Genomic DNA, 27,805 nt, shown 5'->3' with positions numbered 1-27,805 from the left:
AACCAAAATCTTAAAATGTTCAACTTCCTACTAAGAATGGTCTTGTGTCACTCCCAGAGCAGGCATCTATGGTACTGCTAAACACTGAACTCAAGTAAGAACAACTGAAGTAACCACTGATGGACTCGACGCTCATCATCATGTGTCTCCTCCCTTCTCTTCTTTCCTCTCCCTGCTTTGTTGAAACATTTAGGTGGGAGTCCAGATTTATCATAACCTATCATCAATTCTGACTTCTGGCTACAAAGGTAGATTATTCTCATTTGCAAGGGTACTAAAATGAAGCACTCTCAGACAAATACCACTAAACACAAAAGGCAAAGGCAGGAAGAAAAACTGTCTCAATTCCACCAGTGACCAAGCCCTCCTTTCCAGAGGTCCATGCTGGGAAATTAATGTGCTGATAGTGTGCACCAGCATTTTCCCCCACTATAAGCTGTGAGAGGACACAGATCTGGAACTTTGAGTCACAGGCAGAGACCAAATGTTTTCCAAGGCGAAAGCTGATGCTATAGCTTTAATCAGTGCCATAACACACCTAAAGTAAGACCATGGGAATAGGGGTTGCAGGATACAAGTTGGTTTGTAAATGGCATAAAAAGCCAAATGCAGAGAAGCAAGGCATGTTGTATCTTCTGGCACTGTCCAGGTTTCCAAGAGTCCTCTGGTAACTTACCCTTCATAGGTCTGAAGCCCAGGTAATAAGCATCATCCAATAAATGTAACTATTTTTCACCACTTTCTTGGGGAAAGCTGGAAATAACAAACCATGGCCTGTAATGATTCTTTCTCAATTGAGACATCAAAATCTGTAATTAACTATCTCAAAAGCATATATTTCACATTACTGCAATAAATGGAACAAGCAATGCTTTCAAAGTCTCTGTCAATTAAATACAAAAGCTCTACTCCAAAAACATGCCAGCGTGCTGCTCAATTCTTAAGAAGTGAATCTACTGCAAATAAGGAAATGGGAGTTAGGATTGGGAGTCATCTCCACCCAATCACTCTGCCCCAGGAGAGGGTACACAAAGGGCCAGAACACGCCTCTCCGCCTTTGAGGCAGAAGCTGCGGACAAAACCCCAGTCAGCCACCTCTTCCTCAAGGTGTGGCGGGGGAGGCCGGAGTCTACCTGGCAATGCAGAAAGTAAAAACTCATGCAGAGGACTGGAACCAACGTAGGTGATGCCAGCACAATGCTTAATATTATGGTTGGAAAATAAGTGGTAGTAGAAACCCTTTCCGTGCGGTCTCTAGGTGCCGGATCCCAGCCTTCTGACATTTCCACCTCATTGACTTTCTTCACAGAATCTATTTAGACTCCGCAGAAAGTCAGCGGGCCTCCGAATCTGGAATGAGCCTAAAGAGCCGTTGGAAGGGCTACTCGCCTACTCCTTCGTGTATCCATCCCCCTTTTGCTCCGAGTCTTCTCTAGCCAAGCAACCTTCTCAGACAACTTGACACTGAAAAGCAAAGCGGGTGAGCTCTGGTCGACTCTTGTATGCGGAGGAATCGCCCAGGACTTAACCGCAATCCAGTCTGCGCCAGGTATCATTCTAAGCCTTACGCTTACGGCCTCGTTTAACCTTCTCAACCCACACCTAACGCCAAGAATTACCAGCTGTATGCTACGCATGAAGAAACGGAGGCGCTGAGACGTTAAATGAGCAGCCAAAGATGGCAAAGGCCGGGGAGCCAGGACTCGAACCAGGTTTGTCCAGGACCGCAACCCTTATACAGGGATTTTTAACCGGCGGGCTCTCTGGGCGCCCGGACAAGGGTCGTTCTGACCATTCCCTCGGACCAGGCCAGGCCGGTCCCGGGGATGCTTCAGGGAGGGGAACCCCAGCTCCACTCACCTTCCTCGGCCGCGGCCTCCCTCCAGCAGCGCGCCCGGCCCGGCCCCACTCAGCCCCCTCTGGCCCCGCCTCCGCGACCGTTATCGCGCCGCGGGAGGCCGGCCAATCGAGCTGGAGCGCGGCGAGAGGGCCCGCCTCGGCTCCTCCTCCGAACGCGGGAGCTGTTTTCTCCCACCTCCGGGCGGGTGGTGGGGGCGGGGAGAGGGCGGGGACCCAGGGGTCTAGGTCGGCCCCGCGTCCGGTTCGCTCCGCTGTGGGGGCGGGACTTACAGTCACGTAGGCGAGAGTGCGCCGAGCTCACGGTGTGCGCCTGCGCACCGCCGTCGCGCTGAAGACAAGCCCTGGCCTTGCAGGTGCTGTCAACAGCCACCTGGAAACTCATTTGCCCGGAAGACCGCAGAAATACATATTTGAGGCCGTAGGTGAAAATGAGGCCCCGGCAAGGTAGCCACCGCACACTGCCCTCCACACACATACTCAGGCTGTGACTGTGAGCCCTTGCTACAGGACTAGTCAGCCTGTTCTCTAGGTTCCAGATCTTGCTGAGCACGGCAACACCTGGCATTTGGAGGACCCCAGTATGTGTTTGTTGATGACATTCTACCCTTCCGTTCCGCACTTTTTTTTTTAAAGATTTTATTTATTTATTTGACAGAGAGATAGCGAGAGCAGGAACACAAGCAGGGGGAGTGGGAGAGGGAGGAGCAGGCTTCTTGCCGAGCAGGGAGCCCGATGTGGGACTCGATCCCAAGACCCTGGGATCATGACCTGAGCCCAAGGCAGACGCTTAATGATGAGCCACCCAGGCGCCCCGTTCAGCATTTTCAAGTCTCCACGAAGTGTCAGGCCCTACTTGAGGCTCCAGAAATGCAGAGGTGGCTGACCGGAGATGCTCAAAGTCTAGTTAGGGGGATGAATATACGCTCTGAAATTAAGATCAGTGTGATAGGCATAATCAGAGAAGTTTGCGCAGGGCACAGAAGGGAAGGAGAAGAATTATCTAAATGGGTCACTTTAGTCTTCCTAGACCTGTGGGTCTCAACCCTGGCTGCATATTAGAATCACCTGAGGAGCTGTGAAAACTTGGTGCTCAAGCCCCAGACGACTTAAATCATTATCTCCAGGGTGGGACTCAGGTGTTAATAGTTTGTCAATAGTGTCTCTCCCCTCCCCCCTCCCCAAGTGATTCCAGTGTGCAGCCAAGCTCAAGAACTGCAAACTTAGAGGAATACTCGAATGATTCTGAACGGTAGGAGTTCCCCAGCAATACAGGGAGGAAAGATATTTAGAGAAAACTTCATGTGCAAATTAAATAATTTCAAAGCACATTATTATAATGCCTAGATCACAAGTAATCAGTAAACCTTATTATTTTTTGTCATTAAACCTGGGCCCCTTTGGTACAGCTCATATTTGCCCTCTCCTAAAACCTAACTCCCAAAGCCTTTAAAAAATATAATGGAACTTACTGAGGGTTTCCTGACGAAACTGAGTAATACGTTCCATCCCTGGAGAGGCAGAGTAGGAAGGCCAAAGGAGGTGTGCTAAGGACCTGGGACTTTATCCAGGGGGTGATGGGAAACCATAGACAAGTTTTCAAAGGAAGTAATAAAATGGAAGGGTTTTTGTTTGGGTGTCTTCAAGCCTAATTTTCATGCATCTTGATAATACAGATAAAAACTGTAAAAACAGCTCCACCATGTACAAATACGATCACTGCTTTTTTTCCTCACAAAAGGAAATCACCTCAATATTTTATTTCTCAGCTTAATAAATTCAGAACCTACAAACAGTGTCCCTGTACACCATTTTCAAAAACTCATGGGGTTAAGTGATCCAAAAATTCCTAGCAGAAAAATACAACTTCCACACACCTGAAGGGAAGGCCTGGCGTCTCATTGGCCCACTATTGTCGTTGCATCTTACAGCCACATGGTGTCGCTGTTTGACGACCTGTATTTTCCAGGCCTGTGGTTGTGCAGGTCCCGTAAGGGCCAACAAGGATCTCCAACAGAGGGCATTAATCATGATGTGTCTCACAAGAAGTCTCAGGGTCACAGCTTTTCAGGTACAATACTTTCAGGCCCATATTTAGCCTTCTTCCTAGGCAGCTGGGGTTACTGTGAGTTTGATCTCTGTGTCTGCCCCACGCAAACATGTTCTCAACCCTGCCCCCAATCCCTTTCCTTACCTGGCTATTCTCACTAGCAATAGCTGCTAGTTAAACAGATTTTCATTTTCAACCCTGGAAACACAGAATCCAACTGCTTGCCTTTTCCAAGACAATAGGGTGACTTGCCCACTCTTCTGACTAGCTGCACTAATTGAGCCAGGAGGTCAAATATTACGCGTCAGTTGGAACCAGTTTGGCTGCAGATAATAGAAAAGCTGATTCAAACGGTCTTCTTAAGCAGTAAATAAATTTATTATCTCACACAACTGGCAAAACAGACTTTAAGGTTGGTGAACTCAATGGTTCAACAACTTATCAAGGACCCAGTATATTAGTCTCTCTGCTCTCCTCTAAACATGGTAGGTTTCAAATTCATACTAAAGTGGTTTTCCAGATGTCTACCAGGAGCAATCAGGACCATATACTTTCTTTTCCATCTAAAATCATTCCTTCCGGTTTTTTTGACCAATTAGGTCACACAGGCACATACTCTGCCTCCCAATCAGTAACTGCCTAGCAAATGTGAAGAAGACTTAAGATTGGGTTCCAGAAGGGAAAAGGGGTTACCATAATTGGAATTGGCAATGGGGTGGGTGCTCCTTGAGTCACATAAGTTGCAAGGGGGAGGTATGGCTACTTGAGTAAAACTGGAGTCCTGTAAGGGCCAAGAGGACCATGGATGCTAGATGTAAGATCACCAGTATCCTTTACAGTCTTCAAAGCACAAGAAGGCTGATTACCCTCTATTTCCTAACAAGAGAGCCTCCTCCTCATCCCTCCTGGATTTTATGTGTATCAAGTGGAGGGGAGGAAATTCTACAGCACTGTCCTCCAAAGGAATTCCCCTCTTATGGACCATGAAGGCCTTTCCGGCACCTCTCTTTGCTAGAGAAGTAAAAGACTGCACACAAATTCAGTCTTTGACTCAGCATCCTGCTGCATTGATCTCGAGTTTTTTCTTTTTTAAGATTTTATTTTTAAGTAATCTCTACACCCAAGATGGGGTTCGAACTCACAACCCCAGGATCAAGAGTCGCATACTCTAACAACTGAGCCAGCCAGGCATCCTGATCTCAAGTTTTATATGGGTCTTCAATGACCCACCAGGATGCTAATAGTTCTAAACACTCATTTAACATTCATTTACAAAAATGTATTAGGCCCCTAGATCAAGCTAGATGCTGTGTTTATAGTGGTGAGTAAACCAGATGAGATTCTTGCCCTCATGGTGCTTATGAAAAAAAAAAAACACACAAATAAGCATTAATTATGATAAATGCTATGAAGAGGAAGGAAGAGAACAGGGGTATGTGGAGGAGGCTCTCTCAGGAAGTGACATTTAAGCTGAGATCCAAAGCCTGTCTTCATTTCAGCTTACTGCTCTCCTCTGTGCTTTGTTTTTTTTTTTTTTAAAGATTTTATTTATTTGACAGAGAGAGACACAGTGAGAGAGGGAACACAAGCAGGGGGAGTGGGAGAGAGAGAAGCAGGCCTCCCGCCGAGCAGGGAGCCCGATGCAGGGCTCGATCCCAGGACCCTGGGATCATGACCCGAGCCGAAGGCAGACGCTTAACGACTGAGCCACCCAGGTGCCCCTCTCTCCTCTGTGCTTTGTATTCCCAGTATAAATTACAGCCTCCATTAGCAATGAAAACGGATATTTTCATTTCTGAACTTCTAAACTGATTCTCAAATTTTCTCCTAGGCATAGACCTATCAAGTTTCTCCCCATAACAAGGAGTATACCAAATTCAAATGGCATTTGGGTGATAAATTCTTCAAGATTCTTCAACTCACAAGTCTTTTAGACTTAGAACCCTTAATTACACGAATACATTTGTTTCTGCCTCCCTTATGAGAATTTGAACTCTGGGGACATGGATCATATCTTACTTTTTTCAGGACCTAGCATTGTCCCTGGCACATAGTAGGTGCTCAACACAGTGTGGATGGCACTGCTAAATTTGAGTCAGATTTAGACAGGGGCATTCACCTTCAATAGCCATTTTCCAGTATGAAAGACCATTAGCAAATAGCTCAAACAAATAGATTAATAACATGGGGTGCCTGGATGGCTAAGTCAGTTAAGCATCTGCCTTCAGCTCAGGTCATGATCCCTGGGTCCTGGGATCGAGCCCCACGTCGGGCTCCCGGCTCAGTGGGGAGTCTACTCCTCCCCCTGCTCATGCTCTCTCTCTCAAATAAATAAATAAATAAATCTCAAAAAAAAAAAAAACAAATAGATTAATAACAAATGCTCAAGAATACAGATTAACAATAGTTATATTAATTGAACCTTTAAAATGTGTCAAGTTCTGGGCTACACACTTTTTTCTAACTTCTTGACTCTTCACAACAACCTTAACATAAGTACTGTTAATCTTCATTCTACAAATGATCAAATTAGAAAATAGACATTAAAAAAAAGTGGGCTCCTGGGTGGCTCAGTCGGTTAAGTGTCTGCCTTTGGTTCAGGTCATGATCTCAGGGTCCTGGGTTTGAGCCCCATGTCAGCTCTGCTCAGTAGGGAGTCTGCTTCTCCCTCTCCCTCTGTGCTCGCACTCTCTCTCTCTCAAAAAGAAACAAAAAAATCTTAAAAAAAAAAAAGAAAAGACTTGCTAAGATCACACAGCCAGTATGTGGCAGAGCCAGGATCTGAAACCAGCATTCAGGCTCCAAAGCCTATTTCATTAACCACTTGACCATACCACTTCTCTTGATGGGCATCTGCTCTACCGTAAGAGAATATGCATTTATTCCAATTTGCAGCTATTTCATCTGTCTGTGTATTAGTTATCTACTGATGCATAACAAATTATCCCTAAAATTAGAAGCTTAAAACAAACATTTGCTATCTTGACATGTCTGTGGATCAGGAATACAGGACTGGCTTAGCTGGATGGTCTGGACAGAATCTTTCATGAGGTTGCCGTCAACCTGTTAGCCACGGTTAGTCATTTCAAGGTTCAACTGGGGCTGATGGATTCACTTCCAAACTCACTCATGAGGTTATTGGCAGGGCTCAGTTTGTTCCTTAGCAAGCAGACCTCTCCACAGGCTGCCCGAGTACCCCCACAACATGACAGCTTCCCACAAAGGGAGTGATCTAAGAGAATGTGTGAGCACCTAAGATGCAAAAGTCTTTTTTATAACCTCATCCAGGAAGTGACATATCATCACTTCTGCTATATGCTATTAATCACACAGACCAACTATGGTAAAATATGAGAGGATTACACAAGGATGTAAATACCATAAAGTGGGGATCCTTGGGAGCCATTTTGGAGGGAACTTACTACAATCTGATTGCTCATTTTTTGTGAGTGCCTCCTCCACTAGAATGTAAACTTCACAAGTGAAGAATAACCATCAGTGCTGCTCATTGTTATATTCTCCCCACAGAGCTTGCCATAGAACAGACTGTCAATAAATACTAAATAAATGTAATGATGACGATGATATGAATTCCAAAGAATGAGCTCCCTACAACAATCCTGTCTTACTCTAACACAGATTTCCAGTTGCCATTCATGGTAGCATAAATAAATAAATAAATAAATAAATAAATAAATAAATAAATATTTAAGATTTATTTTTAAGTAATCTCTACACCCAATATGGGGCTCGAACTCACAACCCTGAGTTGCATGCTCCACTGACTGAGCCAGCCAGGCATAGCTCAAATAACTTTTAAAAGCAAGATCCTATCATGACTACATTTACTCATAATTTCTTCTTCTTTTTTTGCTAAAGAAAACCCATAATTTTTATTTCATTGCCAGTTTTCCAGGAAGTGAAATCTCAAAGGAGATGAAAAAAAATTTCTGAGCTGAACCCAAAGCTATGCGGGATTTAGAGAGGGGTGTTACCTAATGGTAAATGCCTACTCAGGAGCACCAGCAGAGCCAGGGGCAAGTTGGAGGAACTGAGTCTAAGATTCTTGCATTGGATAGGACCCTGGAAGCATGTTAAAGTGGTTCTAGGTCAGTGACTCTCCCTAGCTCTCAGATACAATTATCTCAAAATAAAGTTTTTAAAAAACCACCAATAGACTGGGGTGCCTAGGTGGCTCAGTCAGTTAAGCAGCTAGTTCTTGATTTTGGCTCAGGTCATGATCTCAGGGTCGTGGGATCAAGCCCCAGGGGGGCTCCACGCTCAGCGGAGAGTCTGCTTGAGGATTCTCTCCCTCTCCCTCTGCCACTCCCTCCCACTCATGCTCTCTCTCTCTAAAATAAATAAATCTTAAAAAAAAAAAAATCACCATAGGGACACTTGGGTGGCTCAGTCAGTTAAGTGGCTGCCTTCGGCTCAGGTCATGATCCCAGGGTCCTGGGATGGAGCCCCACATCGGGCTCCCTGCTCTGCAGGGAGCCTGCTTCTCCCTCTGCCTGCCCTGCTGTTCTGCATGCAGCTCTCCCTGCTTGTGCTCTCTCTCTCTGACAAATAAATAAATAAAATCTTATAAAAAAAATCACCATAGACCTACATTAAAAGAAGTTCTAAGTATGTAATTTAGAAAGAAGAAAAGTGATGAAAGAAGACAAGGATTGTTGAGAAAAATGATAAACATGTAGATAAATCCAAACAAACATTGTATAATTCAGTATAATGATCATGAAGGCAAATGCGTGGGCTGAAAAAAAAGGACAGACGCAGATCAGACTTATAAGGTTACTTACAAGGTGAAAGGGGACAGCCATTGGAGTTAGAGTATTCCAAGGTCCTTGTATTATCTAGAAGGAGTGGGATGTTTAGGCTCTGTTAAGTTTGCAATGTAAAATTTTAAGGGTAGCCACTCTAAGAACAGGAATAGGGTCAATGACTTCCAAACCAATAGACAGAAAAAGTGGAATATGAAAACAAAAATTCAGGCTACTTTTAAGAATGAAAGAAAGACGAACAAAAAGCAGAGCAAAGGTGGGACAAATAGAAAGCAAAAGGTAAAATAGTAGATACAAGCTAAATACACTAGTAATAATAAATTAACAGTATATAATTCAAAGTGGGATAGTGCAAAACACCTTTTTCATTATTATTTTTAAAATAAATTTATATCCCCCCCCACCCATTTCTCCCCCCCTCAACCTCTGATGACTACCTATCTGTTCTCTATGAGTTTGTTTTTGGTTTTGTTTTTAGATTCCACCTATAAAAGATGTATTTGTCATTCTGTCTAATTTCACTTAGCATAGTGTCCTTAAGGTCCATCCATGTTGTCACAAATGGCAGAATTTCCTTTTTTATGGCTGAATAAAAGTGTGTGTGTGTGAGAGAGAGAGAGAGGAAGAGAGAGAGAGAGAGAGATAAATACCCAGAAGTGGAATTGCTGGATTATATGGTAGTCTATTTTTAATTTTTTTTTGGAGGGGCAGGGAGGGGTAGAGGGAGAGAGAGAACTTTAAGCAGGCTCCACAACCAGCGCAGAGCCCAACGCAGGGCTCGATCTCACAACCCTGAGATCATGACCTGAGCTGAAATCAAGAGTCGGACACAACCGACTGAGCCACCCAGGCACTCCTATTTTTAATATTTTTGAGGAACCTCCGCACTGTTTTCCATAGTAGCTGCACCAAAATACATTCCTACCAACAGTGCACAAGGGTTCCCTTTTCTCCACATCTTTGCCAACACCTGTTATTTCTTATTGACAACAGCCATTCTAATGGGTATGAGCTATTCATGTATGTAACTACAGAAAATGGACTCACAAGGAAACACCAAATTCATGTTCATATTGGCTTTGGAAGAAGAGAAGCAAGTAATGGTGTTGGACTTGCAAATCCAATAGGGTTTTTATCTGCAATGTTTTCTTCCGTTGAAATTTTTCAATGAGCCAATATTTAATGATGGTCAGTCAATTCTAGGTAGCAGGAATATGGGTATTATTTTCTATACTTTTTAAGTTTCTCTAAATAAACATGGTACAAATTTTTACCAAGTCTTAACCAACTGGAACACGTGTATGTATTGCCTTCTTTGGCTCTTTGCTCTAATTAAGGGTGTATCTACAGACCCCACCCTCCACATGACTCAAACCAACACGTACGTTCTCCTGAACTCGTCAAGCTTCTCCCGTTTGAAGTTCTACAAAATCACCTTGTTTCACTGCCTCTCCACCTTCCCTGTTGGTGTAGGTAGCGCCACAGCGTCCTTGGGCTGAGGGGAAGGTGTCTAAGCGGCAGCAGCACGGCCGGCAGCAGGGGACTGTGCGTACTGGCACTGGCTCTGACACACACTCCTCTGAGGCCAGTTGTGAGCCCTGGGCTTGTTTCTAAAGCACCGGTGCCTCTTCCTTTAAACATATCGCCAGGGCACCTGGGTGGCTCAGATGGTTAAGCATCGGCCTTCGGCTCAGGTCAAGATCCCGGGCTCCTGGGATCGAGTCCTGCATCGCACTCCCTGCTCCTTGGGGAGCCTGCTTCTCCCCCTGCCTTTCTCTGTCTCTCTCTCTGTCGCTCATGAATAAAGAAATAAAATCTTAAAAAAATAAAAATAATAAACATATCGCCAGTAGTCAGGCTGGACCAATACGGGAAGGGCATGTGGAAAATTTTAAGTCTTGTAGGTATCAGACTATGTAACTTTTCCCTTTTATTTTGATCTCCATTCACGTTGTTTAAAAAGTAAGTTCAGGAAATCAGTCAATGCATTAACAATTCCCTTTTCAAAAGGAGGCCCAATGAAAGCATGGAGGATGGTGAATGAAAAAAAAATATCACTGATGGCCTGGCTGGTTCAGTCGGTAGATCATGTGACTCTTGATCTCAGGGTTGTAAGTTCAAGCCCCATGTTGGGTGTAGAGATTACTTAAAAATAAAATCTTAAAAAAGCAGTCAGTCAATCCAATCAATCACTGATGTCAATGGGCAAATCAGTGAGAGGCAGTTTAAGAGGTAAGAACCAGCATCTAGGTACTTCCTGGGGAAACAAGGAAATAATCTGGGAATGAGAATAAAGTCAAAAGCATGGGACACCTGGCTGGCTCTGTCAGAAGAGTATGTGACTCTTGATCTTGTGGTTGTGAGTTTGAGCCCCATGTTGGGCATAGAGATTACTTCGAGGGAAAAAAATAGTAAAGTCAAAAGCAGGATCAGCTTGACTGAATACATTTTATACTCAAGTTCAATACCTCTCACAGTATTTTCTTCAGACTTTTTTCTGCAACAGTTCTGTCTAGTAACGAGTGACTAATGCTACCCTCAGTGTCCTGGGCCCCAGGAATGAGTAGGTGGAAAATGTAGCCCAAACTGGTATGTTCAATTCCAGGTATCCCAGAAATTATACCCAAACAGAAAATAGTGACATAGAACAAGCCAGCTGAGGAATCAGACTGCACTGCCTATTCGTTGTGCAGACTTGAGTACACCTCATGAATGTACTCTGTGCTCCATGGGCAGAGGAGCTTCCCAGGCCTCTAAGGAAGGGTCCAGATATTTCTTCAAGCACAATTAACACTTTTGTAATAACAGGCCCCGTTAACATGAACTTTTTGAATCCCACAAGCCTGGCTCCACATGCTGGCTCGGCAACTTCTAAAGGGCTTTGGGTCTCTCTATAATGTAAGTACTGGGCTGTTGTGAAAAATACAAGTAACAATATATAAGGACATAGCAAGCATCCAATAAATTATACCTTAACGGTCTTGTAAAGGATATCCAGATTCCTAAAGTTTTACAAGAAAATATAATCCTTCATTACATAGTATCACAGAGCTGCTCCCCAAGCAGGGTTTCCTGGTCCTAGCCCAATGACCCAGGATTGTTTCTTAGAAGAACTAAGGATTAGAAAAAAGTAATTAGGGACATGTCTTCAGCTAGCCTTGTCCCATCGCTGGAAATTTCCACTCTGGGGCCTTTTACCTTTTCCCACCTACCTCATTCTTTCAACAATTATTTATTGAAAACTCTCTGCTCAAGACAATGGTTTAGAAGAAAATACAAATATGAAAAGTCTTTGTCTTCCAGGAGCTTTCAATACAGGGTTGCAAACAAGAAATCAGTGCTCACTAACCAGAATCCTTATAACATAATTTGCTTAAGAATTCAGTCATTATTACTTTGCAGACTGATTAACCTAAATAATAGATTGTTCCCTCTTATCTCTCTATCCCCCTTCTCTCACATACTTGCTCAGCATCTAGAAACTGCTTCAACTCTTACCAACCCTAAAGATGAAATAATCCTTTACATTAACCTCAAGCGGGGGGAAGAAATTACACAGTGGGGCCTCGATGCCCCCATGCCCCCCAATCTTCTGGGCCCTCAGAGTCCCCCCAGAATCCCTTCAAATGTCTGTATATTGTCACTGGGCACACTCTCTACCGGGACCACTCACTGCCCTCCTCAAATGGCCCACTCAGCAACCCTCCTCCCTCTCTGCTGGTGACAGTGAAAATCGAAACCACCTGAAACTCACCCAGGCCTGCTCTACATTCATTCTTTAAACAAGTATTTATCAGAGCCTACTATGAGCCTGCACTGTGCCGATGTGGGACATAACAAGATTGAGAGCCAAGCGGCCATAGCCCCTGCCTTCAAGAACCTCAGTCCACTATTAAGTTACACATTAAGCAAAAATCACACGAATAACTGCACACCGTGACAAGGACTAAGGAGAATTCCAAGGGCTGCAAGTGTTCACGGACAGGATAGTTTTCCTTAAAAAATATTTGAAGCGCAAGCTCAACAACAAAGTGGAGGATAGCTAAGGGCAGAGGCAGGGAGGAGTGCCCCGCAGAGGGAAGAGCATCTGCAGAGGCCCCGGGGAGAGAAAAAGCTCGCAACATTTGAGAATCTACATGGGGCCTCATACGCGCCTTAAGGAGTTTGGGTCTTTACAGAAGTAACCGGAACCCATACCGAGATTTCAAGGGGCGAATGCCATAATCAGATCTACCTGCCCAGTGGCTTCAGAGCAGACACAAGGTCTGTTTTTGCCACCAGGTTATCCCCAGCGTCCGGCCCCGCGCCTGCTATCAGCGGGTCTTACCAGCCCGGGGCGGCGGAACGCGGTGCAGGACTTAAGGTTTGGGGTTTGGGGATGACGGAGGGCCTCTGCAGAGAGCGCAGAGCCCTCGGCTGAGGCAGCAGGCGGGGGCTGCGTCGGCGGTGCTCGGGGGCGGGTGGCGGCCTGCGCTGGGCACCTCAGGGGACCTGAAGCGCCACAGAGTCGGCGCGCTCGCAACTGGCGGCGGCCGAGCTTCCAGCTTCCGAGGAGGAAGCGCCCGCTTCTCGGCGAAGGGAGCAAGGCCACGCGGCCTACGTGGCGGAGTGGGAACACGCGCGCCGCGCGGCCCAGAGCCTCCCGCGGTGCTCGGCGGCCAGGTGAGCCCCGCGGCCCAGGTGGGGCGGCCCCGGGCCGCGCCCCAGAAGCCCCTGCGCGCAGCCCCCGGCATTCCAGCTGCAGGGCGGCGGCGGCGGCGGCGGCCATCTCCGGGCGGCGGCGGGCGCTGCGAGCGGTGGGCGGTGTCTACGCGGACCGTGGGACGGGGCGGGTGAGGCGTCGGGCCGCGCCGGGTGCGTTCCGGACGTCTTGTGTCTGCCCGGCGGAGGGCAGAGGAAAGGAGCGGGGGGGGGGGGGGGGGGGCAGTCTGCGGGTCGCCCCTACCTGGCCAGGCCCTGCGACCTTAAGATAATCCTCTTCCAGCCCTTTTTTCCTGGACGCGTGAGCAGACTGCATTTTGCAAAGCCTAGATCGTAAAGTGCTGTAACTTGGCTTCTTTACCTCAGAATGTAGCATGCGCAGCTCACCGTGGCTCTACGTGTTTTTCTGCGTCCTTTGTATTGGCCGCACTGGACTGCGTTCCTGTGTGCCAGGTTGACCGCAGCATCCATCCCCGGGGCCTGGCCGCAGCTGGACGTGCAGTTTGTTGAGTGACGGGACTGATTTACTTCATGGCGTCCTTCCCTGCTGGTGGACATGGTTTTCAGTTTGTAGCTAATACAAAAAAAAGGCAGTTCATTGAGCACTGTTACGTCTAGTGTGTTGAGCGTGATCAGTTGTTTAGAGTGATCTCTCCTAAGGCTTGTGGTTTACATTGTAAAAATGCTCCTCAGAAAAGTTACCGGTTCTTGTACCTCCGGTAGCATTTGGGGAGGCCTGGCTCCTGGAGCTTCCTGACCGACTTTGCTGGGTCCCAGTGCTTCACGTGGGTCTCGACATACAGTGTCAGCACCTGTTTGTTGAAGAGTGACCTTGTGGCTGGCCTTACCTAGAGCTTTTGCTGAAAAGGGAACTATGAATATCTTAGTAATTTTTAAAACGGATTTGGGTTTAGCTTGGACAGACCAATACAGCCCCCAGTGCGGTTAAACCCAAGTTAAGGCAAAATTCAAGCTGGGTTAGATGAACAGTGGAAACGTCTTAATGGTTAAGTCTTACTCTGAAATGTGACCGTTGAATTGCTAGGGAAGAGATTTTAAAAGATTATGTTGATGCCTAGATACTCAAAAAGCGTTCTTGGAAGACATGTAAAAAGTTTCAAGTGAGGGGCGCCTGGGTGGCTCAGTCGTTAAGCGTCTGCCTTCGCTCAGGTCATGATCCCAGAGTCCTGGGATCGAGCCCCGCATCGGGCTCCCTGCTTGGCGGGAAGACTGCTTCTCCCTCTCCCACTCCCCCTGCTTGTATTCCCTCTCTCGCTGTGTCTCTGTCAAATAAATAAATCTTAAAAAAAAAAAAAAAAGGTTTGAGTGACATCATCCTCATCAGTGAAAATAAATGGAATGTGTTTTTCCATCCTTTTCATTTATTTTATTTTTTTATTTTATTATTTTTTAAGTAGGTTCCATGCCCAGCATGGAGCCCAAAGCAGGGCTTGGACTCACCACCCTGAGATCAAGACCTGAGCTGAGATCAAGAGTTGGATGCTTAACTGACCGAGCCACCCAGATGCCCCTTCATTTACATTTTTTAAATTTTGTGCTAAAATAGAGGGAATATTCTTTGTAATGATCATTTTTCAGTTTGGTCACATGATCCTGAAAATTAAGTATGTGTATAAGAGTTTAAGAATGACAGTGGATTAATTCCTTTCTCTCAAGTTTTAAACCAGTCTTCTCTGGCCTTCCCACCCATTTGGTAGGGCTGGGATCCTTTCTCTGTGGGCCCATTCTGTCCTTTACTAGTTCTCTTTACAAGGACACCCCCATGTCTGTGTCATAATCATCATTTGGTCTCTCTAGGGCCCCTCACTGAGCTTAGTGTCCAGCTCAGTGCCTGGCACATAAGTGACTGATAACTATTAGCATGGTGAATGAATTTAGAGTATGACATGTGTTTATTAAGTCCAGTTTGTAACTTAGAGATGTGTGACAGATATTTCTCATTTTTCAAATGAGTAAGGTAGATACTGGGGACAAGGACAGTTGTGATCATCTTTTGGTTACAGATACAGTCACATTCCAAGAAACACTACCAGCAGGACACCTAGGTCTTTCCTTTTTGTGTAATTCACATACCATACAATTCACCCATTTAAAGTGTATAATCCAATGTCTTTTGTATATTAAAATATTATTTTTTTAATTTGTGGTAAAAAACATATGACATAAAATTTACCATTTTAACCATCTTTAAGTGTACAGTTCAGTGGGATTAAGTACATCCACAATTTTGTGCAACCATCACTATTTCCAAAACTTTTCAGCACTTTAGATAGATACTCCATAAATAAATGAATGTATGAATGAATGTCGATAGTTTAGGGAAAATTTTCAAGAAATAAATGTGACCTTGATTTCTCACTTCCCTTCTAATTTGTTGTGTTGTCTTTTATACTTCTATATGAAAAGTTATTATAATTAAGATGGTACCATGCCTTATCGTAGTGTGATAATACTGAAGTTCCTTATAATGGAAAACTGGGCAGTTCTTTCAAGTTTGAATGCTGAATTACTGAACTTTCTAGGGTCTCTAAAAGTTGTAAAGCAAAATTTGAATGATATCCCTAAGCCCACTCTGATTTGCAAAGGATGGCTTATCCAAGTTTATATTATGCTATTTGGCTTCCTCTATTGCTGTATATTCTCTTTGCTTTTGTAGTTGGAGGATACCCTCCACTTCCATAGGAGGTATCCTAGGGCTTCTTGAGATTAGAAAAGTTGACAAATTTGTAAGGTGCTCCCAAAACAAAGGGATTTATTTTAGGTACAAAGTGTTTGAATCTTTTTTTGTTCTAAAATTTTTATGTTTTCCTTGCCTGCTGGATTGCTTTTATCAGTGTTAATCTCTTCTTTTAACATCTTTTTAAAAACAGTTTGTGGCTTCTGCCTGTTTCCAGCTAAATAAGTTTGGCGATCTTCCATTTTTAACAAGGAGAGAGCACTCTTGGGCATCTATAGGGAGAAGGCTAGGACAGAGTAGATCTGGGGAGCAAAAAATAGTTGAAGCTATTTTTCAGTAGGTTTGGAAGGGATACAGCTGTTAATCCCAAAGCTCCAAACGTGGAGGGTTTCCTATGCATGTGTGAATATATGTGTGCTTCTGATTTTAGTAAAATTTAATTAGTATTACAGCCTAGTTAATTCTGAGATAACTGCATGGGAGTTATGGGCCCTAGTTCTGGCTCAGGCCCTACTAGTGACCTGAGCAAACCACATAACTTTTGTGGATTCGTTATTGGCACTAGTAAATTAAGTGGGCTTGAGTAAGTGGGTAAATTAAGTTTGCTGTTAGAAAGCAAACTAGCATATCCTTGGCTGCTTCCTGCAAACTAGTCATTTCTTTGAAGGTATCTAAAATTTTTTTGAATTTTTTATTTATTTTTTTAATTAGGTAAGCTCTGCCTCAACGTGGGGATTGAACTCACAACCCCGAGATCAAGAGTCACGTGCTCTACCAACTGAGCCAGCCAGATGCCCCTAAAATATTTTTTTAATTATATATTCCACCATAATATATAGCCTTCTAAAATTGAATATTAAGATTGCATTTTAAATTTGTTACCACCCTGTAACATTGATGCTTCCCAAAGATGCGTACTGTTTATTCTGGAGTTTTAAGTATTCCCTGACCCACTGCCTCATACCCTGAGGGCCTCTTATACCTCTCAATTTGAGAAGCGCAGGACCCAGAGGACCTCTAGGTCTCTTGCAGCTCTGATGTGGTATCATATTTGTCTCTAGTTTTGGGAAACTATAAATTTATAACGGAAAAATATGATCGGCCAATTTGCATGGCTTAATTTCTTTTTCTGAAAACTGGAGATTGCAATTCTATTGTATGTAAAAGCTGTTTCATCAGAAACTGCATGCAATTTGAGAAATGGATTGCAAACTTAGAAAAAAATCCTTTACAGATGTTATCTTTGTTGCTCTCAATCTTTCTTTGCTGCAATCCTGCTTTTTTCTCTCCTGCCTGCTAATTGGATTAAAGACTGTTTTGCCAAACCATGGCATCTGGAGGCGACAGTCCTGTCTTTGAAGATGATGAAAGGTAAATGTCTTGCATGGCAATAAAACTAGCTTTTGAAACTTTCAAGATTATTTTAATCACTCAAGAGTTATTTATCCAGGCTACTTGGTTAAGGACACATTTTATAAACTTGCAGAATGCATGGTTTTGCTCTTCTGTGATTGAGAGCAAGGATAGTAAACACCTGGCATGGAGGTGGCCACCAGTGGGACACATCTTTTCCCATAGGGCCTGGATGTAAGGTTTCCAAGTCTGCCGTAGCACAGAGTTCTTGGCAATCACTTCAAAATGATATCAAATCAATCCACTTACCATTTCTTGTTTAGAGTACACAGAGGACATTAGAGTGAATAAAGAGTAAGACGTAGTTAAGAGAGCAGGCTCAAAATATATTTTGTATAGGTATCACATAATATAATATATGGCATTCACACGGCACAGATATGATAAGTATTATATATTTTATATTAAAATATTAATATCTAAAAGGTGTATTTAAGTTGTGCCAGAAGCTTATGACAAAACAGAATCCTTTATTTTTTTAAATAAGATTACTATAGTAAAGACAAGAATTACCATTTTCCATACATTTTTATTTCTTTTATTATAGGACATTTCTTCTATGACTTCTCTTCTTCTCAGTATAATAAATTAGAACCCTTTTTGTTAAAATGAATCCTAACTGATTTAAATTTGAAAGGTTTGGGGAGTTCTTGTTTTGGAGTGAATGATCTGAAAAAGAAAAACCAGAATTAAATACTGTGCTTTTTAAATGGGGATATAGGGAAGAAGTAGAGACTTTTTACTGACCTTTCCAAGCATTATTCTGTAACCCAGCTTAGAATACTATCCTGGATAAACTGATGGGTTCTTAATCCTATTAATATTAAGGTGACTTTGTTTGGAATTACCCGACTATATACCCATATATAGTAGTTTCATCTTAAAGGAAGAGTACATAAGAGGAAGAAGATAGTTATATGTACTGTGAGTAGAAATTCTTAGGTACGGTCACTTTAATATCTTGTAATTTTAGGGGTTTAAAAAAATCTGATATTTTCATCTTGGAAATATTAATTGGTTATTTTCTTACTGTTTTTGGCCTACTGTAATTGCTTTATTTTATTCCCTTAGCCCTCCTTATAGCCTGGAAAAAATGACAGATCTCGTAGCCGTTTGGGATGTTGCTTTAAGTGACGGAGTCCATAAAATTGAGTTTGAACATGGGACCACCTCAGGCAAACGAGTGGTATATGTAGATGGGAAGGTAGGAAAAAAATAAGTTATTTTGTAAAATATGGTATACATAGAAGCTTGATTTTGTTAACATAGATTCTTCATATGTAAATTCAAGGCTTTTCTGTTACATTGGTTATCTTTATATTTGGGCCTGGATCATATTGCTGGACCAAGCAAACTAATAATAGTTATAGGATCCATAGACAATAACATTTAAACTTGAGGTGCTTTTATTTTCTAAAATATTTGAATCATGGAGTAATAAAATTACATCTAAATAGCATTGCTATTTACTCACTTTAATTATAGCACTTCTAAAGCTAAATATTAAATTTTCTTCCATTTGTGTGTTTTTAACTTTTATATTTTATTGCTTAGGAAGAGGTAAGAAAAGAATGGATGTTCAAACTAGTGGGCAAAGAAACCTTCTGCGTTGGAGCTGCAAAGACAAAAGCAACCATAAATATAGATGCTGTCAGTGGATTTGCATATGAGTATACTCTGGAAATTAATGGGAAAAGTCTCAAGAAGTATATGGAGAACAGGTCAAAAACCACCAATACTTGGGTATTACATTTGGATGGTGAGGACTTTAGAGTTGTGTTGGGTAAGTGAGTACCGTTTCTGCAGAATTTATTGGCTTTTTATGATGGTTGTTAATTAGTTCCCCTAACCACCCAGACCCTTTATGGGAGATTGGAGTAGAGAGAGTGTAAGTGTGTGTAGGTGTATTTCTGATGTGTCCTATGTGAACGAATTATTCACTTAAATGACTGATTTATATGAGAGCCAGATTTTGTAGTGATGGATTGAAGATTATAAACAGGTTTAAAAAAAGAAATTAAAAAAAAATTTTTTTAAAGAAAAAAAGAAACCTTTTAAACAGGTTTTAAAAAAGATGTAGACATTTGTTATTATTTATTATTGATATTTCTATTATTATTGATATTTCTCTTTAAAAGGATATCTAGAGACAGTTGGAAATTTAAGCTTGATCAGTAACAAGGGAATTTTTCTCTAGGTAGCAAGAGGTTTAGTACTGCAGCACATCAAAATTGTCAAAGTCCAGATAAAGTAGATTAAAAAATAAAAAGTAATAAGCCGTTGATCTTTGAGCTAAGTTCTGTTGTTACAGATTGCCATCTATGTTGTTTCCACTGGGCCTATAAAACTTAAGAGACAAATATTTACAAGTTACTATCTTTTCTCTCTTCTGGTACTCCCAGTATTTTCTGCTTCTCATATCACTAAAGTTAAGACCATTTGGATTATCTCATTAATTCATTGATTCATTTATTTAGATAATACTGAGTACCTACTAAATACCAGTTAGCATATCAGGCACTGAGGATATGTAGATGAAGAGATGTTGTCCATGCCTTTAAAGAGTCTACAGTCTAGTCAAATGCTAGCATGTACTTTAAAAAAAATTTTTTTTAAGAATGAAAAATGTGGGGGCACCTGTGTAGCTCAATTGGTTAAGCCTCTGGCTCTTGGTTTCGGCTCAGATCATGATCTCGCTGTCATGGGATCAAGCCCCGTGTTGGGCTCTGCACTCAGGGCAGAGTCTGCTTCAGATTCTCTCTCCCTCTGCCTCCTGCTCACTTTCCTCTCTCTCTCTCAAATAAATAAATAAAAACTTTGAAAAAAAAAAAAAAATGTTTGGGGCGCTGGCTGGCTCAATTGGTGGAGCACGTGACTCTTAATCTCAGGTTCGTGAGTTCAAGTCCCACGCTGGGTGTAGAAATCACTTAAATAAATTTTAAGAAAATGAAAAATGTTTATCAAATAATTAAATGCACGTAGTTGAAAAAAAAAAAAAAAACAGAAACTCCTGTATAGCTTATTTATTGAAGAAACTGGATCAGTTTGTCTTGAAGAGTTTCCTGTGGTCTGGATTTTGTTGATTGCACTTCCGTGATGTTTCTTTTTCTTTTTAATATATATAATTTTAAAGTTTTTATTTTTAAGTAATCTACACCCAAAGTGGGGTTTGAACTTACAACCCTGAGGTCAAGAGTCGCATGCTCTATCAACTGAGCCAGCCGGGCACTCCCTCACCTCTGTTTTTGTTTCCTATACATTTGTAGTTGACTGAAGAATTGGTTAAATTTAGGTTTGATTTTTTTTTTCTGGCCAGACTACTTTATAGTTTTGTTATATCAAGAGGCACATGGTGTTTGTCAATTTATTTTATTTTATTTATTTATTTTTTCTTTTTAGATTTTATTTATTTATTTGAGAGAGAGAGACTGAGATAGTGAGAGAGACCACAAGTGGGGAGGAGAGGGAGAAGCAGGCTCCCCGCAGAGCAAGGAGCCTGACGCAGGGCTCGATCCCAGGACCCCGGGATCACGACCCGAGCCGAAGGCAGACGCCAAACCGACTGAGCCACCAGGCGCCCTATTTATTTATTTATTTTAAAGATTTTATTTATTTATTTGACAGAGAGAGACACAGTGAGACAGGGAACACAAGTAGGGGGAGTGGGAGAAGCAGGCGTCCCGTGGAGCAGGGAGCCTGATGTGGGGCTCTATCCCAGGACCCTGGGATCATGACCTGAGCAGAAGGCAGACACTTAACAACTGAGCCACCCAGGCGCCCTGTTTGTAAATGTTTTTGATGTTGGCAACCATTAATACCTAATTTTTGCATCCAGTAATTCCTTAGCAGTTGCCAAATGGTGATATTCTGGAATATTTCTAAAATGAAAAACTTCTTGTCATCTACTATTTGGTTGTACAGAGGTACAATTCATATAAGAAATGCAGAATAACACTTGTTTTCCTTTTACTAGTTTTCAAATACTGAATTGGCTCCTTATTTTCCTCTAAAGGTGATCGTTTAGGTTTTTTTTTTTTTTTTAATCATTATTAACTCATAGATTTAAACAATTTGATGTGTATTACAACACATTGAAGTTATTATTCTTATTGGCCATCAGATTGTCCCAGTTTTGGCCAATGGTGTGCTCTTTAGATTGGCTCCTGAGTCCTTTTGACACACCCTTGGTAGACTTTGAAAGCTTCCTTGCTTTCTGGTATGACACGATGTCCTAGGCTCATTTTGAACATCTTCTACTCAGATGTGGAATCACCCTTTTCTCCAAGAAGCCCTGGTTTCTTTTAGAGGAAAATGGTATTTCAAGAGCATAATCTGGGCATATGTTAAAGATGCTCATTCATTATTTCTAGAGAAGCTGCAGGCAGGCAGAGAGAAGAGGCTGCAAGGTGCACACACTCCAGGACCTCCTGTGACTCCCTGCATCCACATCTGAGCCATGATTTAATACTGTATACGTAGGTTCTTTTGTTAACATACATACTTAAACAGGTGCTATACTCATATGATTCAGAAATTACAATATGAAAAGAAAGATACATGGAGAAATTTGCTTCCATCCCTATTCCCATCCACCCTGTTTCCCTAATAAAGATAAGTCCTTTTTAATAGTGAGTCCTTCCAGTGTTTCTTTATTCAGATTCAAGCCAATACAAAATTTTAATACTACCTTATTTCATAAAAGCATCTTGCTTTATTGACTTATTCATATATTCTGAGGATCCTCTTATAACCGCACATAAAGAGCTTCCTCATACTTTTTCTTATAGCTGCAGAGTCAATCTCCTAATAAATAAAAGTTCATTTAACTCGCTCCTGACAGCTGGGCACTTGGGCTATTCCTAATCTGTTGCTGTTGGAAGCAGTGTTGGATGAATAGCTTTGTTCACATGCCTCTTGGAATATAGTTGACATATCTCCTTAGCATAAAATCCCAGAAGTGGGAAAATAGGATTGCTGGTTCAACATAACTGCGCTTGTCATTTGAGTGGATTGTGCCCCATTGCCCCTCCTGGTGCTTTTACCATTTTGTGCTCCCAGTACCCATTTCCCCACAGCTTCTCCAGCTGAGCATGTTGTCAGATCTTAAAATTTTTTTAATATTCTGCTACATGAAAAATGGTATTTCAGTGTTGTTTTTATTTGCCTTTTTCAAAATTAAGTGAGGTTGAGCATCTTTTCACATTTGAGGTCCTTTTGTTTTTCTTTTCTGATAATGCATTTTTGTGTCCTTTGACCCACTTCCTTTTGGGTTGTTGGTCTTTTTCTCCTTGATTGCTCGGAGTCTTTATGTTAGTAAGATTAGACTTTTGTCTGTCCTGTGAGCTTTGCTTATTTTTTTCCAGTCTGTCGTTTATTGTATGACTTTGCTTATGTGTGTACATGTTTTTTTAAGTAATGCAGAAATACTCTTTACTTTTATGTAGTCAAATATATTCCATTTTTCTTTTATGGCTTCTGGGTTAGCAGGTTTCTTCAGAGGCACATTAATAATAGCTTTATAGAAAATCTGATACCTGCGCATGTTCAGTAGACATATTAAATAAAATTCCCGTCTTGACCACCAGCATGGTTTACTTTAGCACCATGCGCCCTGCTCAGGTGTTAGGACAAGCTCGGTTTCCCTACAGCTGCGCCTGTTGATGCTCCCCGCTCAGGCTGCCGCCAGGGCAACCAGTGCCACATCTCCTGGGCCGGGGCCCTCGGCCTCTCTCTCCCTTTAGCCCAGCTCAGAGGCCTCTCTCCGCTCTCTGAGACCCCCGTCTCAAGGTGTGGAGAGAAAAGAGTCCCTATTAGACTGTGTTCCTGGAGTAGACAAGCCCCTGACTGGCACCCCAGCCTTGACCCGCAGGCAAGTTTTTGACCCCTGGGTGCACCCAGGTCCCAGTTCTAGGCTTCATTATAACACCCACAGCTCATCTTGTGGCTGCTTGATGAGTGCAGTCTTCTTTCCCGCCACCCGCCAGGACACTAATATTCTCAAGTGGGCCTGGGGATCCTCCCCCGAAATGCACACGTGTTTGTGCACACGTGCACACATGTACACGCCTCCCCAAGTGAGCCCTGACAGCTTGACTAATGCCCAGCTGGCTCATGGCAGCATTTTGCTCCATAGTGTCAGCAGAGTCCACCAGGGATGCCTGCATTTTTTCTTATGATCCAATAATTCTTCCCCAAAATGAAAGCATTACAAAAATGAATAGAGGTTACTGGGCTATCCAGTAGGAAATCCAAGGTTAAATTTCTGAGCCTGAATGCTGTCCATCCTACGTGAACCCTGTCGCAGCCTTTCTTGGTGGCCTCTTTATGCCATCATCCACCTGGCTCTGTGTGAAAGGCGGGGGTGGGGATCATCTGGTCACTGATGCCAGTCTGTGTGGCGAGGCCCCTCCTCGCACTCATTTCTGTGCGTCCTCAATACTGAAGTTCGTGTTGCGTGTTTATTTTGTTCAACAGGGCTTCATCCATTTGTACTGGGGCCATGATCGTCTCCTAAAAGATTGTTTTGTTTCATTTTTATTTTGTCTGTGAACCAAGAGTAAACATAGTTTCTTCAAATTTAGAAGAATTGGAAAGCCGTGAAAAGTTAATGGAGTTTTAGAAATCCAGTATATCAAACTTTTCTTAAAATAGTAGAGTTAACTTTATATTTGAGTCATAGATTATAGTGGTTTTTTTTGGTTTGTTGCTTTTACAGAAAAAGACACTATGGACGTATGGTGCAATGGTAAAAGAATGGAGACAGCAGTAAGTTGACCCTTTGATTACTCTTAGCCCCGTGGGTAAGGGTTGCCACTGAAATGTTGCTGTGTTTCCTAATGGTGGAGATTGATAATTAACCCAAGATCCTCTTGGTTAAGAACAAGAGAGAGATGAAGTACTCCTGACTCCAAATTCTGAAGGCCTTTCCGGGACAGTGCCTGGGGCAGGGAGGGCTTGGAAACGCCTTATGTTGAGAGCTGGCCCCAGCCTCACGTGCTGCCTTTCCTCTCCTGGACCAGGCTCTGTCCTAAAAGGAATTCACACATCAGAAACTGCCCCACAGAGGTTGGCGTTCTCCTCTGTTTGCCCAAGTTAAGGTTGGGCTTCATACCGCAGCTCCTCAAACCTGCATGTGTAGGAATCACCTGGGATCTTGTTAAAATGCAAAATCTAACATTTCCCCTGGTGCCAATGCGGTGTGTCGCCCCACAGGTCACACTCTGAATGGGAAGGCTTTACACCATACCCTCAAAGCAGATAGTACTTTTCTAAAAGTGAAGTTTTTGAAAAAGAAGTGATGCACACAATGTCAGATGACACGAAGGCAGATAGGAAAGGGCCCTGTCACAAACCCCAGAAGACAAGTGGAATTTGTAGACCAGCAGTGCCAAGAGGCTGCCCCACTCATTGTGGCCAAGCGTGATGACATCCCCATCTAAGCCCAGAGTGTCCGGCCTTTGCTGTCAGCTGCTTGCATTGTTACGGCTCTGGGTGGGCAGGATGACTATTGGAGTGATTTCAGGGAGAATGAAATAGTGGTGTGCCTAGCCCGGGGAGCAGGGGAGTGTGGGACTGGGAGCTGCAGTCCCTGGGTGGAAATTCCCCAGGGCCAGGGGTCTGCTGGCAAGCGGGGGGTACTATCCCTGGTCCCCGCCTTGCATGCTGGCTTCTGGCGTGAACACCGGGGCTTGAGACCCACTCTGCTCTAGCCATGTTTTAGCTGGTTGCCCCATGGTAGGTGCTGCCCTTGTCCCCTTCATCTGTTGTAGGTATAGGAAGGTGAAGAGAGGTGCTCAGAGGGCAGGAGGTCTGGGATGAGTTTATTCAGCAGCTATCTAGGACCTACCTGCTGGGTCTTGTGGCTGTCTGCTTCTGAGGAAGTGCCTGTGCCGGAAATCAAACGCTACAAAGATAGATGCTTCTCTCTTTCTTAATCCTGGTTTGAATTCTTGAAGGGTTATTTAATCAGGGCTCACTCAGGATCCATCACCAGAGCTTGAGCCACTCACTCTCTGGGTTAAATCTACTGACAGAGACTTCTTTTATGCAGAGACGTTTGGAGAGCTCCATCAGTGTTTTGTGACCCCTGTGGAATACCTTCAGTTATCATTAGCGTGGATCAGGCCCCTACTGGTCCTTCCTGTCCTTTCCTTCCTACCCTAGAATTCTCTAGATGCCGAACTGGCAGTTTTGAATCCTGTTCCCTCCCACTCTCAAGGAATTCTCCAATGCAAATGTAAAGAGAATGTTGTTTTGTGGTATTAAGAATGTGGTTGTAAATAAGAAGTTGAAAGTAATGTTCATCCACAGTGCCTGTTCCTCAGTAATTAGCAGGGAACCACAAGTGTTTGGACAGTAGCTCTTTACAACCCAGGTGCCTCCTCATTGTAACTCAAACCTAATTTGCAGAGTAGTTTCTGCAGCTCCGCATCTGGGCAGCCTTCCCCAGGATGCGCACACCTGCTCTTGCTGCCTGGGAGCTACAGTTTATTTCCTCCCTTTTCTTTCCATGACCGAGATTATGTATCTGGCAAATCGTGCACCTGCAAGGTCCTTGTGGTGGTGTCAGTACACCTACGGTAAAGAGCCACCGGCCAAATCCTCCCCACAGCTCAGAAAAAGCTCTCCCCCGTGCGTCCAGTGCTTTCTTAGGCGTGGGACCCCGCTCGGTCTGCTCTGGCTGCCAGGAAGCTCGAAGCCAAGTTTTAAGTCTGATTGTGCTTTCGTTGCTTTCCGGCATACTCCACTTTCATCCTCAAAGCCTCCTGTTCTTCCTTTCTTCTCTGCACTACCTGGCCCCTATCTTTGTACTCTAGATCAGTCCTGCTCAGTAAAAATGTAACATGAGCCACAGGCACGAGTTTCATGTGTAACTTTTCTAGTAGCCACATTTTAAAAGTTTTAAGGTGAAGTTCATTTTAATAATATAAATTAAATTAAATCAGTATATCCAAAATACTGTTTTTTAACATCAGTATTAAAAGGTTTTAGAGTTATTTTACATTCTGTTTCATTCTAAGTCTTCCACACTCCGTGTGTATTTTGCACTGAAACAGCACAGGGCATTTCAGACTCAGCACATTCAGTGCTCGGTTGCCCCCCGCGGCTGGTAGCTGCTGTGCGGACAGAACAGGGCGAGATTGGGTAGTGCTCGGTTTTAGTTATCTGTGTATTTTACTGTAAGCTGCCTTACGATCTGAGGAATCGGGTTTTCGGAGTGGGTATGAACATTCTCTCCCTTCCTGACTGGGGCCTCCCGCAGTTATTTCACCACTCCGTGCCTCGATTCCCTCGTCTGTACGGTGAGGATAGTAATAGTGCTTCTGTCAGGGTTATGGTGAAGGTGCAATGAAGTAACGTGTGCAAACTGTTCTTGATATAGAGTAAGTGACTGGGGATAAAATAAGTGCTTGCTATCATGCTTATTATTTTTACTTTTAAAAATAGTCACTCTTATCTCATAGTGCGTGTTATAGACACACAGCCATGAGATGTAAGGGGCTTTTTTCCTCTGAAACTTAAGATTGTTCAAGATAGTAAGCAGGTACAAATAAGAAACGTTCAGTTCACAGCAGAGGTGGAAAAGCATCTAGCGATACAAGCTTCTAACTTTAATTTTCCAAAGTTTAACATTGAGCTAATAGATACTTCATTATGCCGCCCTTTTTAGATGGTGTTAATGCTCTAGACAAAGTTAAATGTTTCTGGAACACTAATTCCTCCTTCTTTTGTTGGCCTAGGGTGAGTTTGTAGATGACGGGACTGAAACTCACTTCAGTGTTGGGACCCATGACTGTTACATAAAGGCTGTCAGTAGTGGGAAGCGGAAAGAAGGGATTATCCATAGTCTCATTGTGGATGATAGAGAAATTCCAGAGATTCTTGAATGACTTCATGATAGTGAATTTTAATCTTAAGAGGTAAAGATCAAGACTTTTAAATTACTGTGGTAATTAAACATGTTCATTATGTACTTTTCAGTACACTTAGTCTGCCAGGTGTTTATTTTTTAGTTACTTGAAACTGTAATATTCCAAGGGTCAAAAAAAAATTATGTACAATCATAAAAATTGCAATTCATTTTGTAAATAATATAAAATGTTTTAAAGCCAAATGGAAAATAAGATATGGACCAAAATCACTCATGTTTTACAAGAGGAACTTTTTAATAAACACTATAAAATAAAATTGGTGCTGTTTGATTTGTGTTTCTGAAAATGGCTATCTTCATTAAAAAAAATTTTTTTTTTTTAATTTTAGAGAGTGAGAGCACATGAACCAGGGGAGGGACAGAGGGAG

The 27,805-nt window shown here is 42.9% G+C and overlaps 2 protein-coding genes across 12 annotated transcripts in view; one reads left to right on the top strand and one right to left on the bottom strand.

The window, feature by feature from the left end:
• The window catches only part of CEP70 (centrosomal protein 70), a 105,808-nt gene extending 91,780 nt beyond the window's left edge, over nt 1–14,028 (bottom strand). For 3 of the 5 annotated variants that reach the window (XM_032408612.1, XM_032408610.1, XM_032408614.1), the window contains exon 1: nt 13,640–13,748. The gene's annotated coding sequence lies outside the window, so the exon portion shown is untranslated. The other 2 variants (XM_032408613.1, XM_032408609.1) reach the window with 2 other exon arrangements.
• On the top strand, nt 7–27,805 carry FAIM (Fas apoptotic inhibitory molecule). Of its 7 annotated transcripts, XM_032408621.1 has the most exons (7): nt 12,981–13,356; nt 17,405–17,464; nt 18,578–18,710; nt 19,061–19,289; nt 24,222–24,271; nt 27,247–27,426; nt 27,767–27,805. In XM_032408621.1, the coding sequence occupies exons 2-6, from the start codon at nt 17,421–17,423 to the stop codon at nt 27,394–27,396; spliced, it is 606 nt and encodes a 201-aa protein (XP_032264512.1). In that variant the 5' UTR covers nt 12,981–13,356; nt 17,405–17,420; the 3' UTR covers nt 27,397–27,426; nt 27,767–27,805. The 7 variants fall into 7 exon arrangements, with proteins under 7 accessions (XP_032264509.1, XP_032264511.1, XP_032264512.1 ...); XM_032408618.1 differs by lacking the exons at nt 12,981–13,356; nt 27,767–27,805 and adding an exon at nt 7–1,712 and having other exon boundaries at nt 27,247–27,694; XM_032408620.1 differs by lacking the exons at nt 12,981–13,356; nt 27,767–27,805 and adding an exon at nt 10,810–12,957 and having other exon boundaries at nt 27,247–27,694.

Source organism: Phoca vitulina, unplaced genomic scaffold, assembly GCF_004348235.1.
Source record: "Phoca vitulina isolate PV1807 unplaced genomic scaffold, GSC_HSeal_1.0 scaffold10, whole genome shotgun sequence".
Taxonomy (NCBI): domain Eukaryota; kingdom Metazoa; phylum Chordata; class Mammalia; order Carnivora; family Phocidae; genus Phoca; species Phoca vitulina.
The sequence above is the reverse complement of the archived record's forward strand: the minus strand, read 5'-3'. Positions and strand labels throughout refer to the sequence as shown.

What these genes read in the sequence shown, in the direction of transcription:
- FAIM (XM_032408621.1), top strand. Translation starts at nt 17,421, where the DNA reads ATGGCATCTGGAGGCGACAGTCCTGTCTTTGAAGATGATGAAAG. An exon ending in GTCTTTGAAGATGATGAAAG is followed by an intron (nt 17,465 to 18,577) that starts GTAAATGTCTTG and finishes TTATTCCCTTAG; the next exon opens with CCCTCCTTATAGCCTGGAAA. An exon ending in GGACTTTAGAGTTGTGTTGG is followed by an intron (nt 19,290 to 24,221) that starts GTAAGTGAGTAC and finishes TTGCTTTTACAG; the next exon opens with AAAAAGACACTATGGACGTA.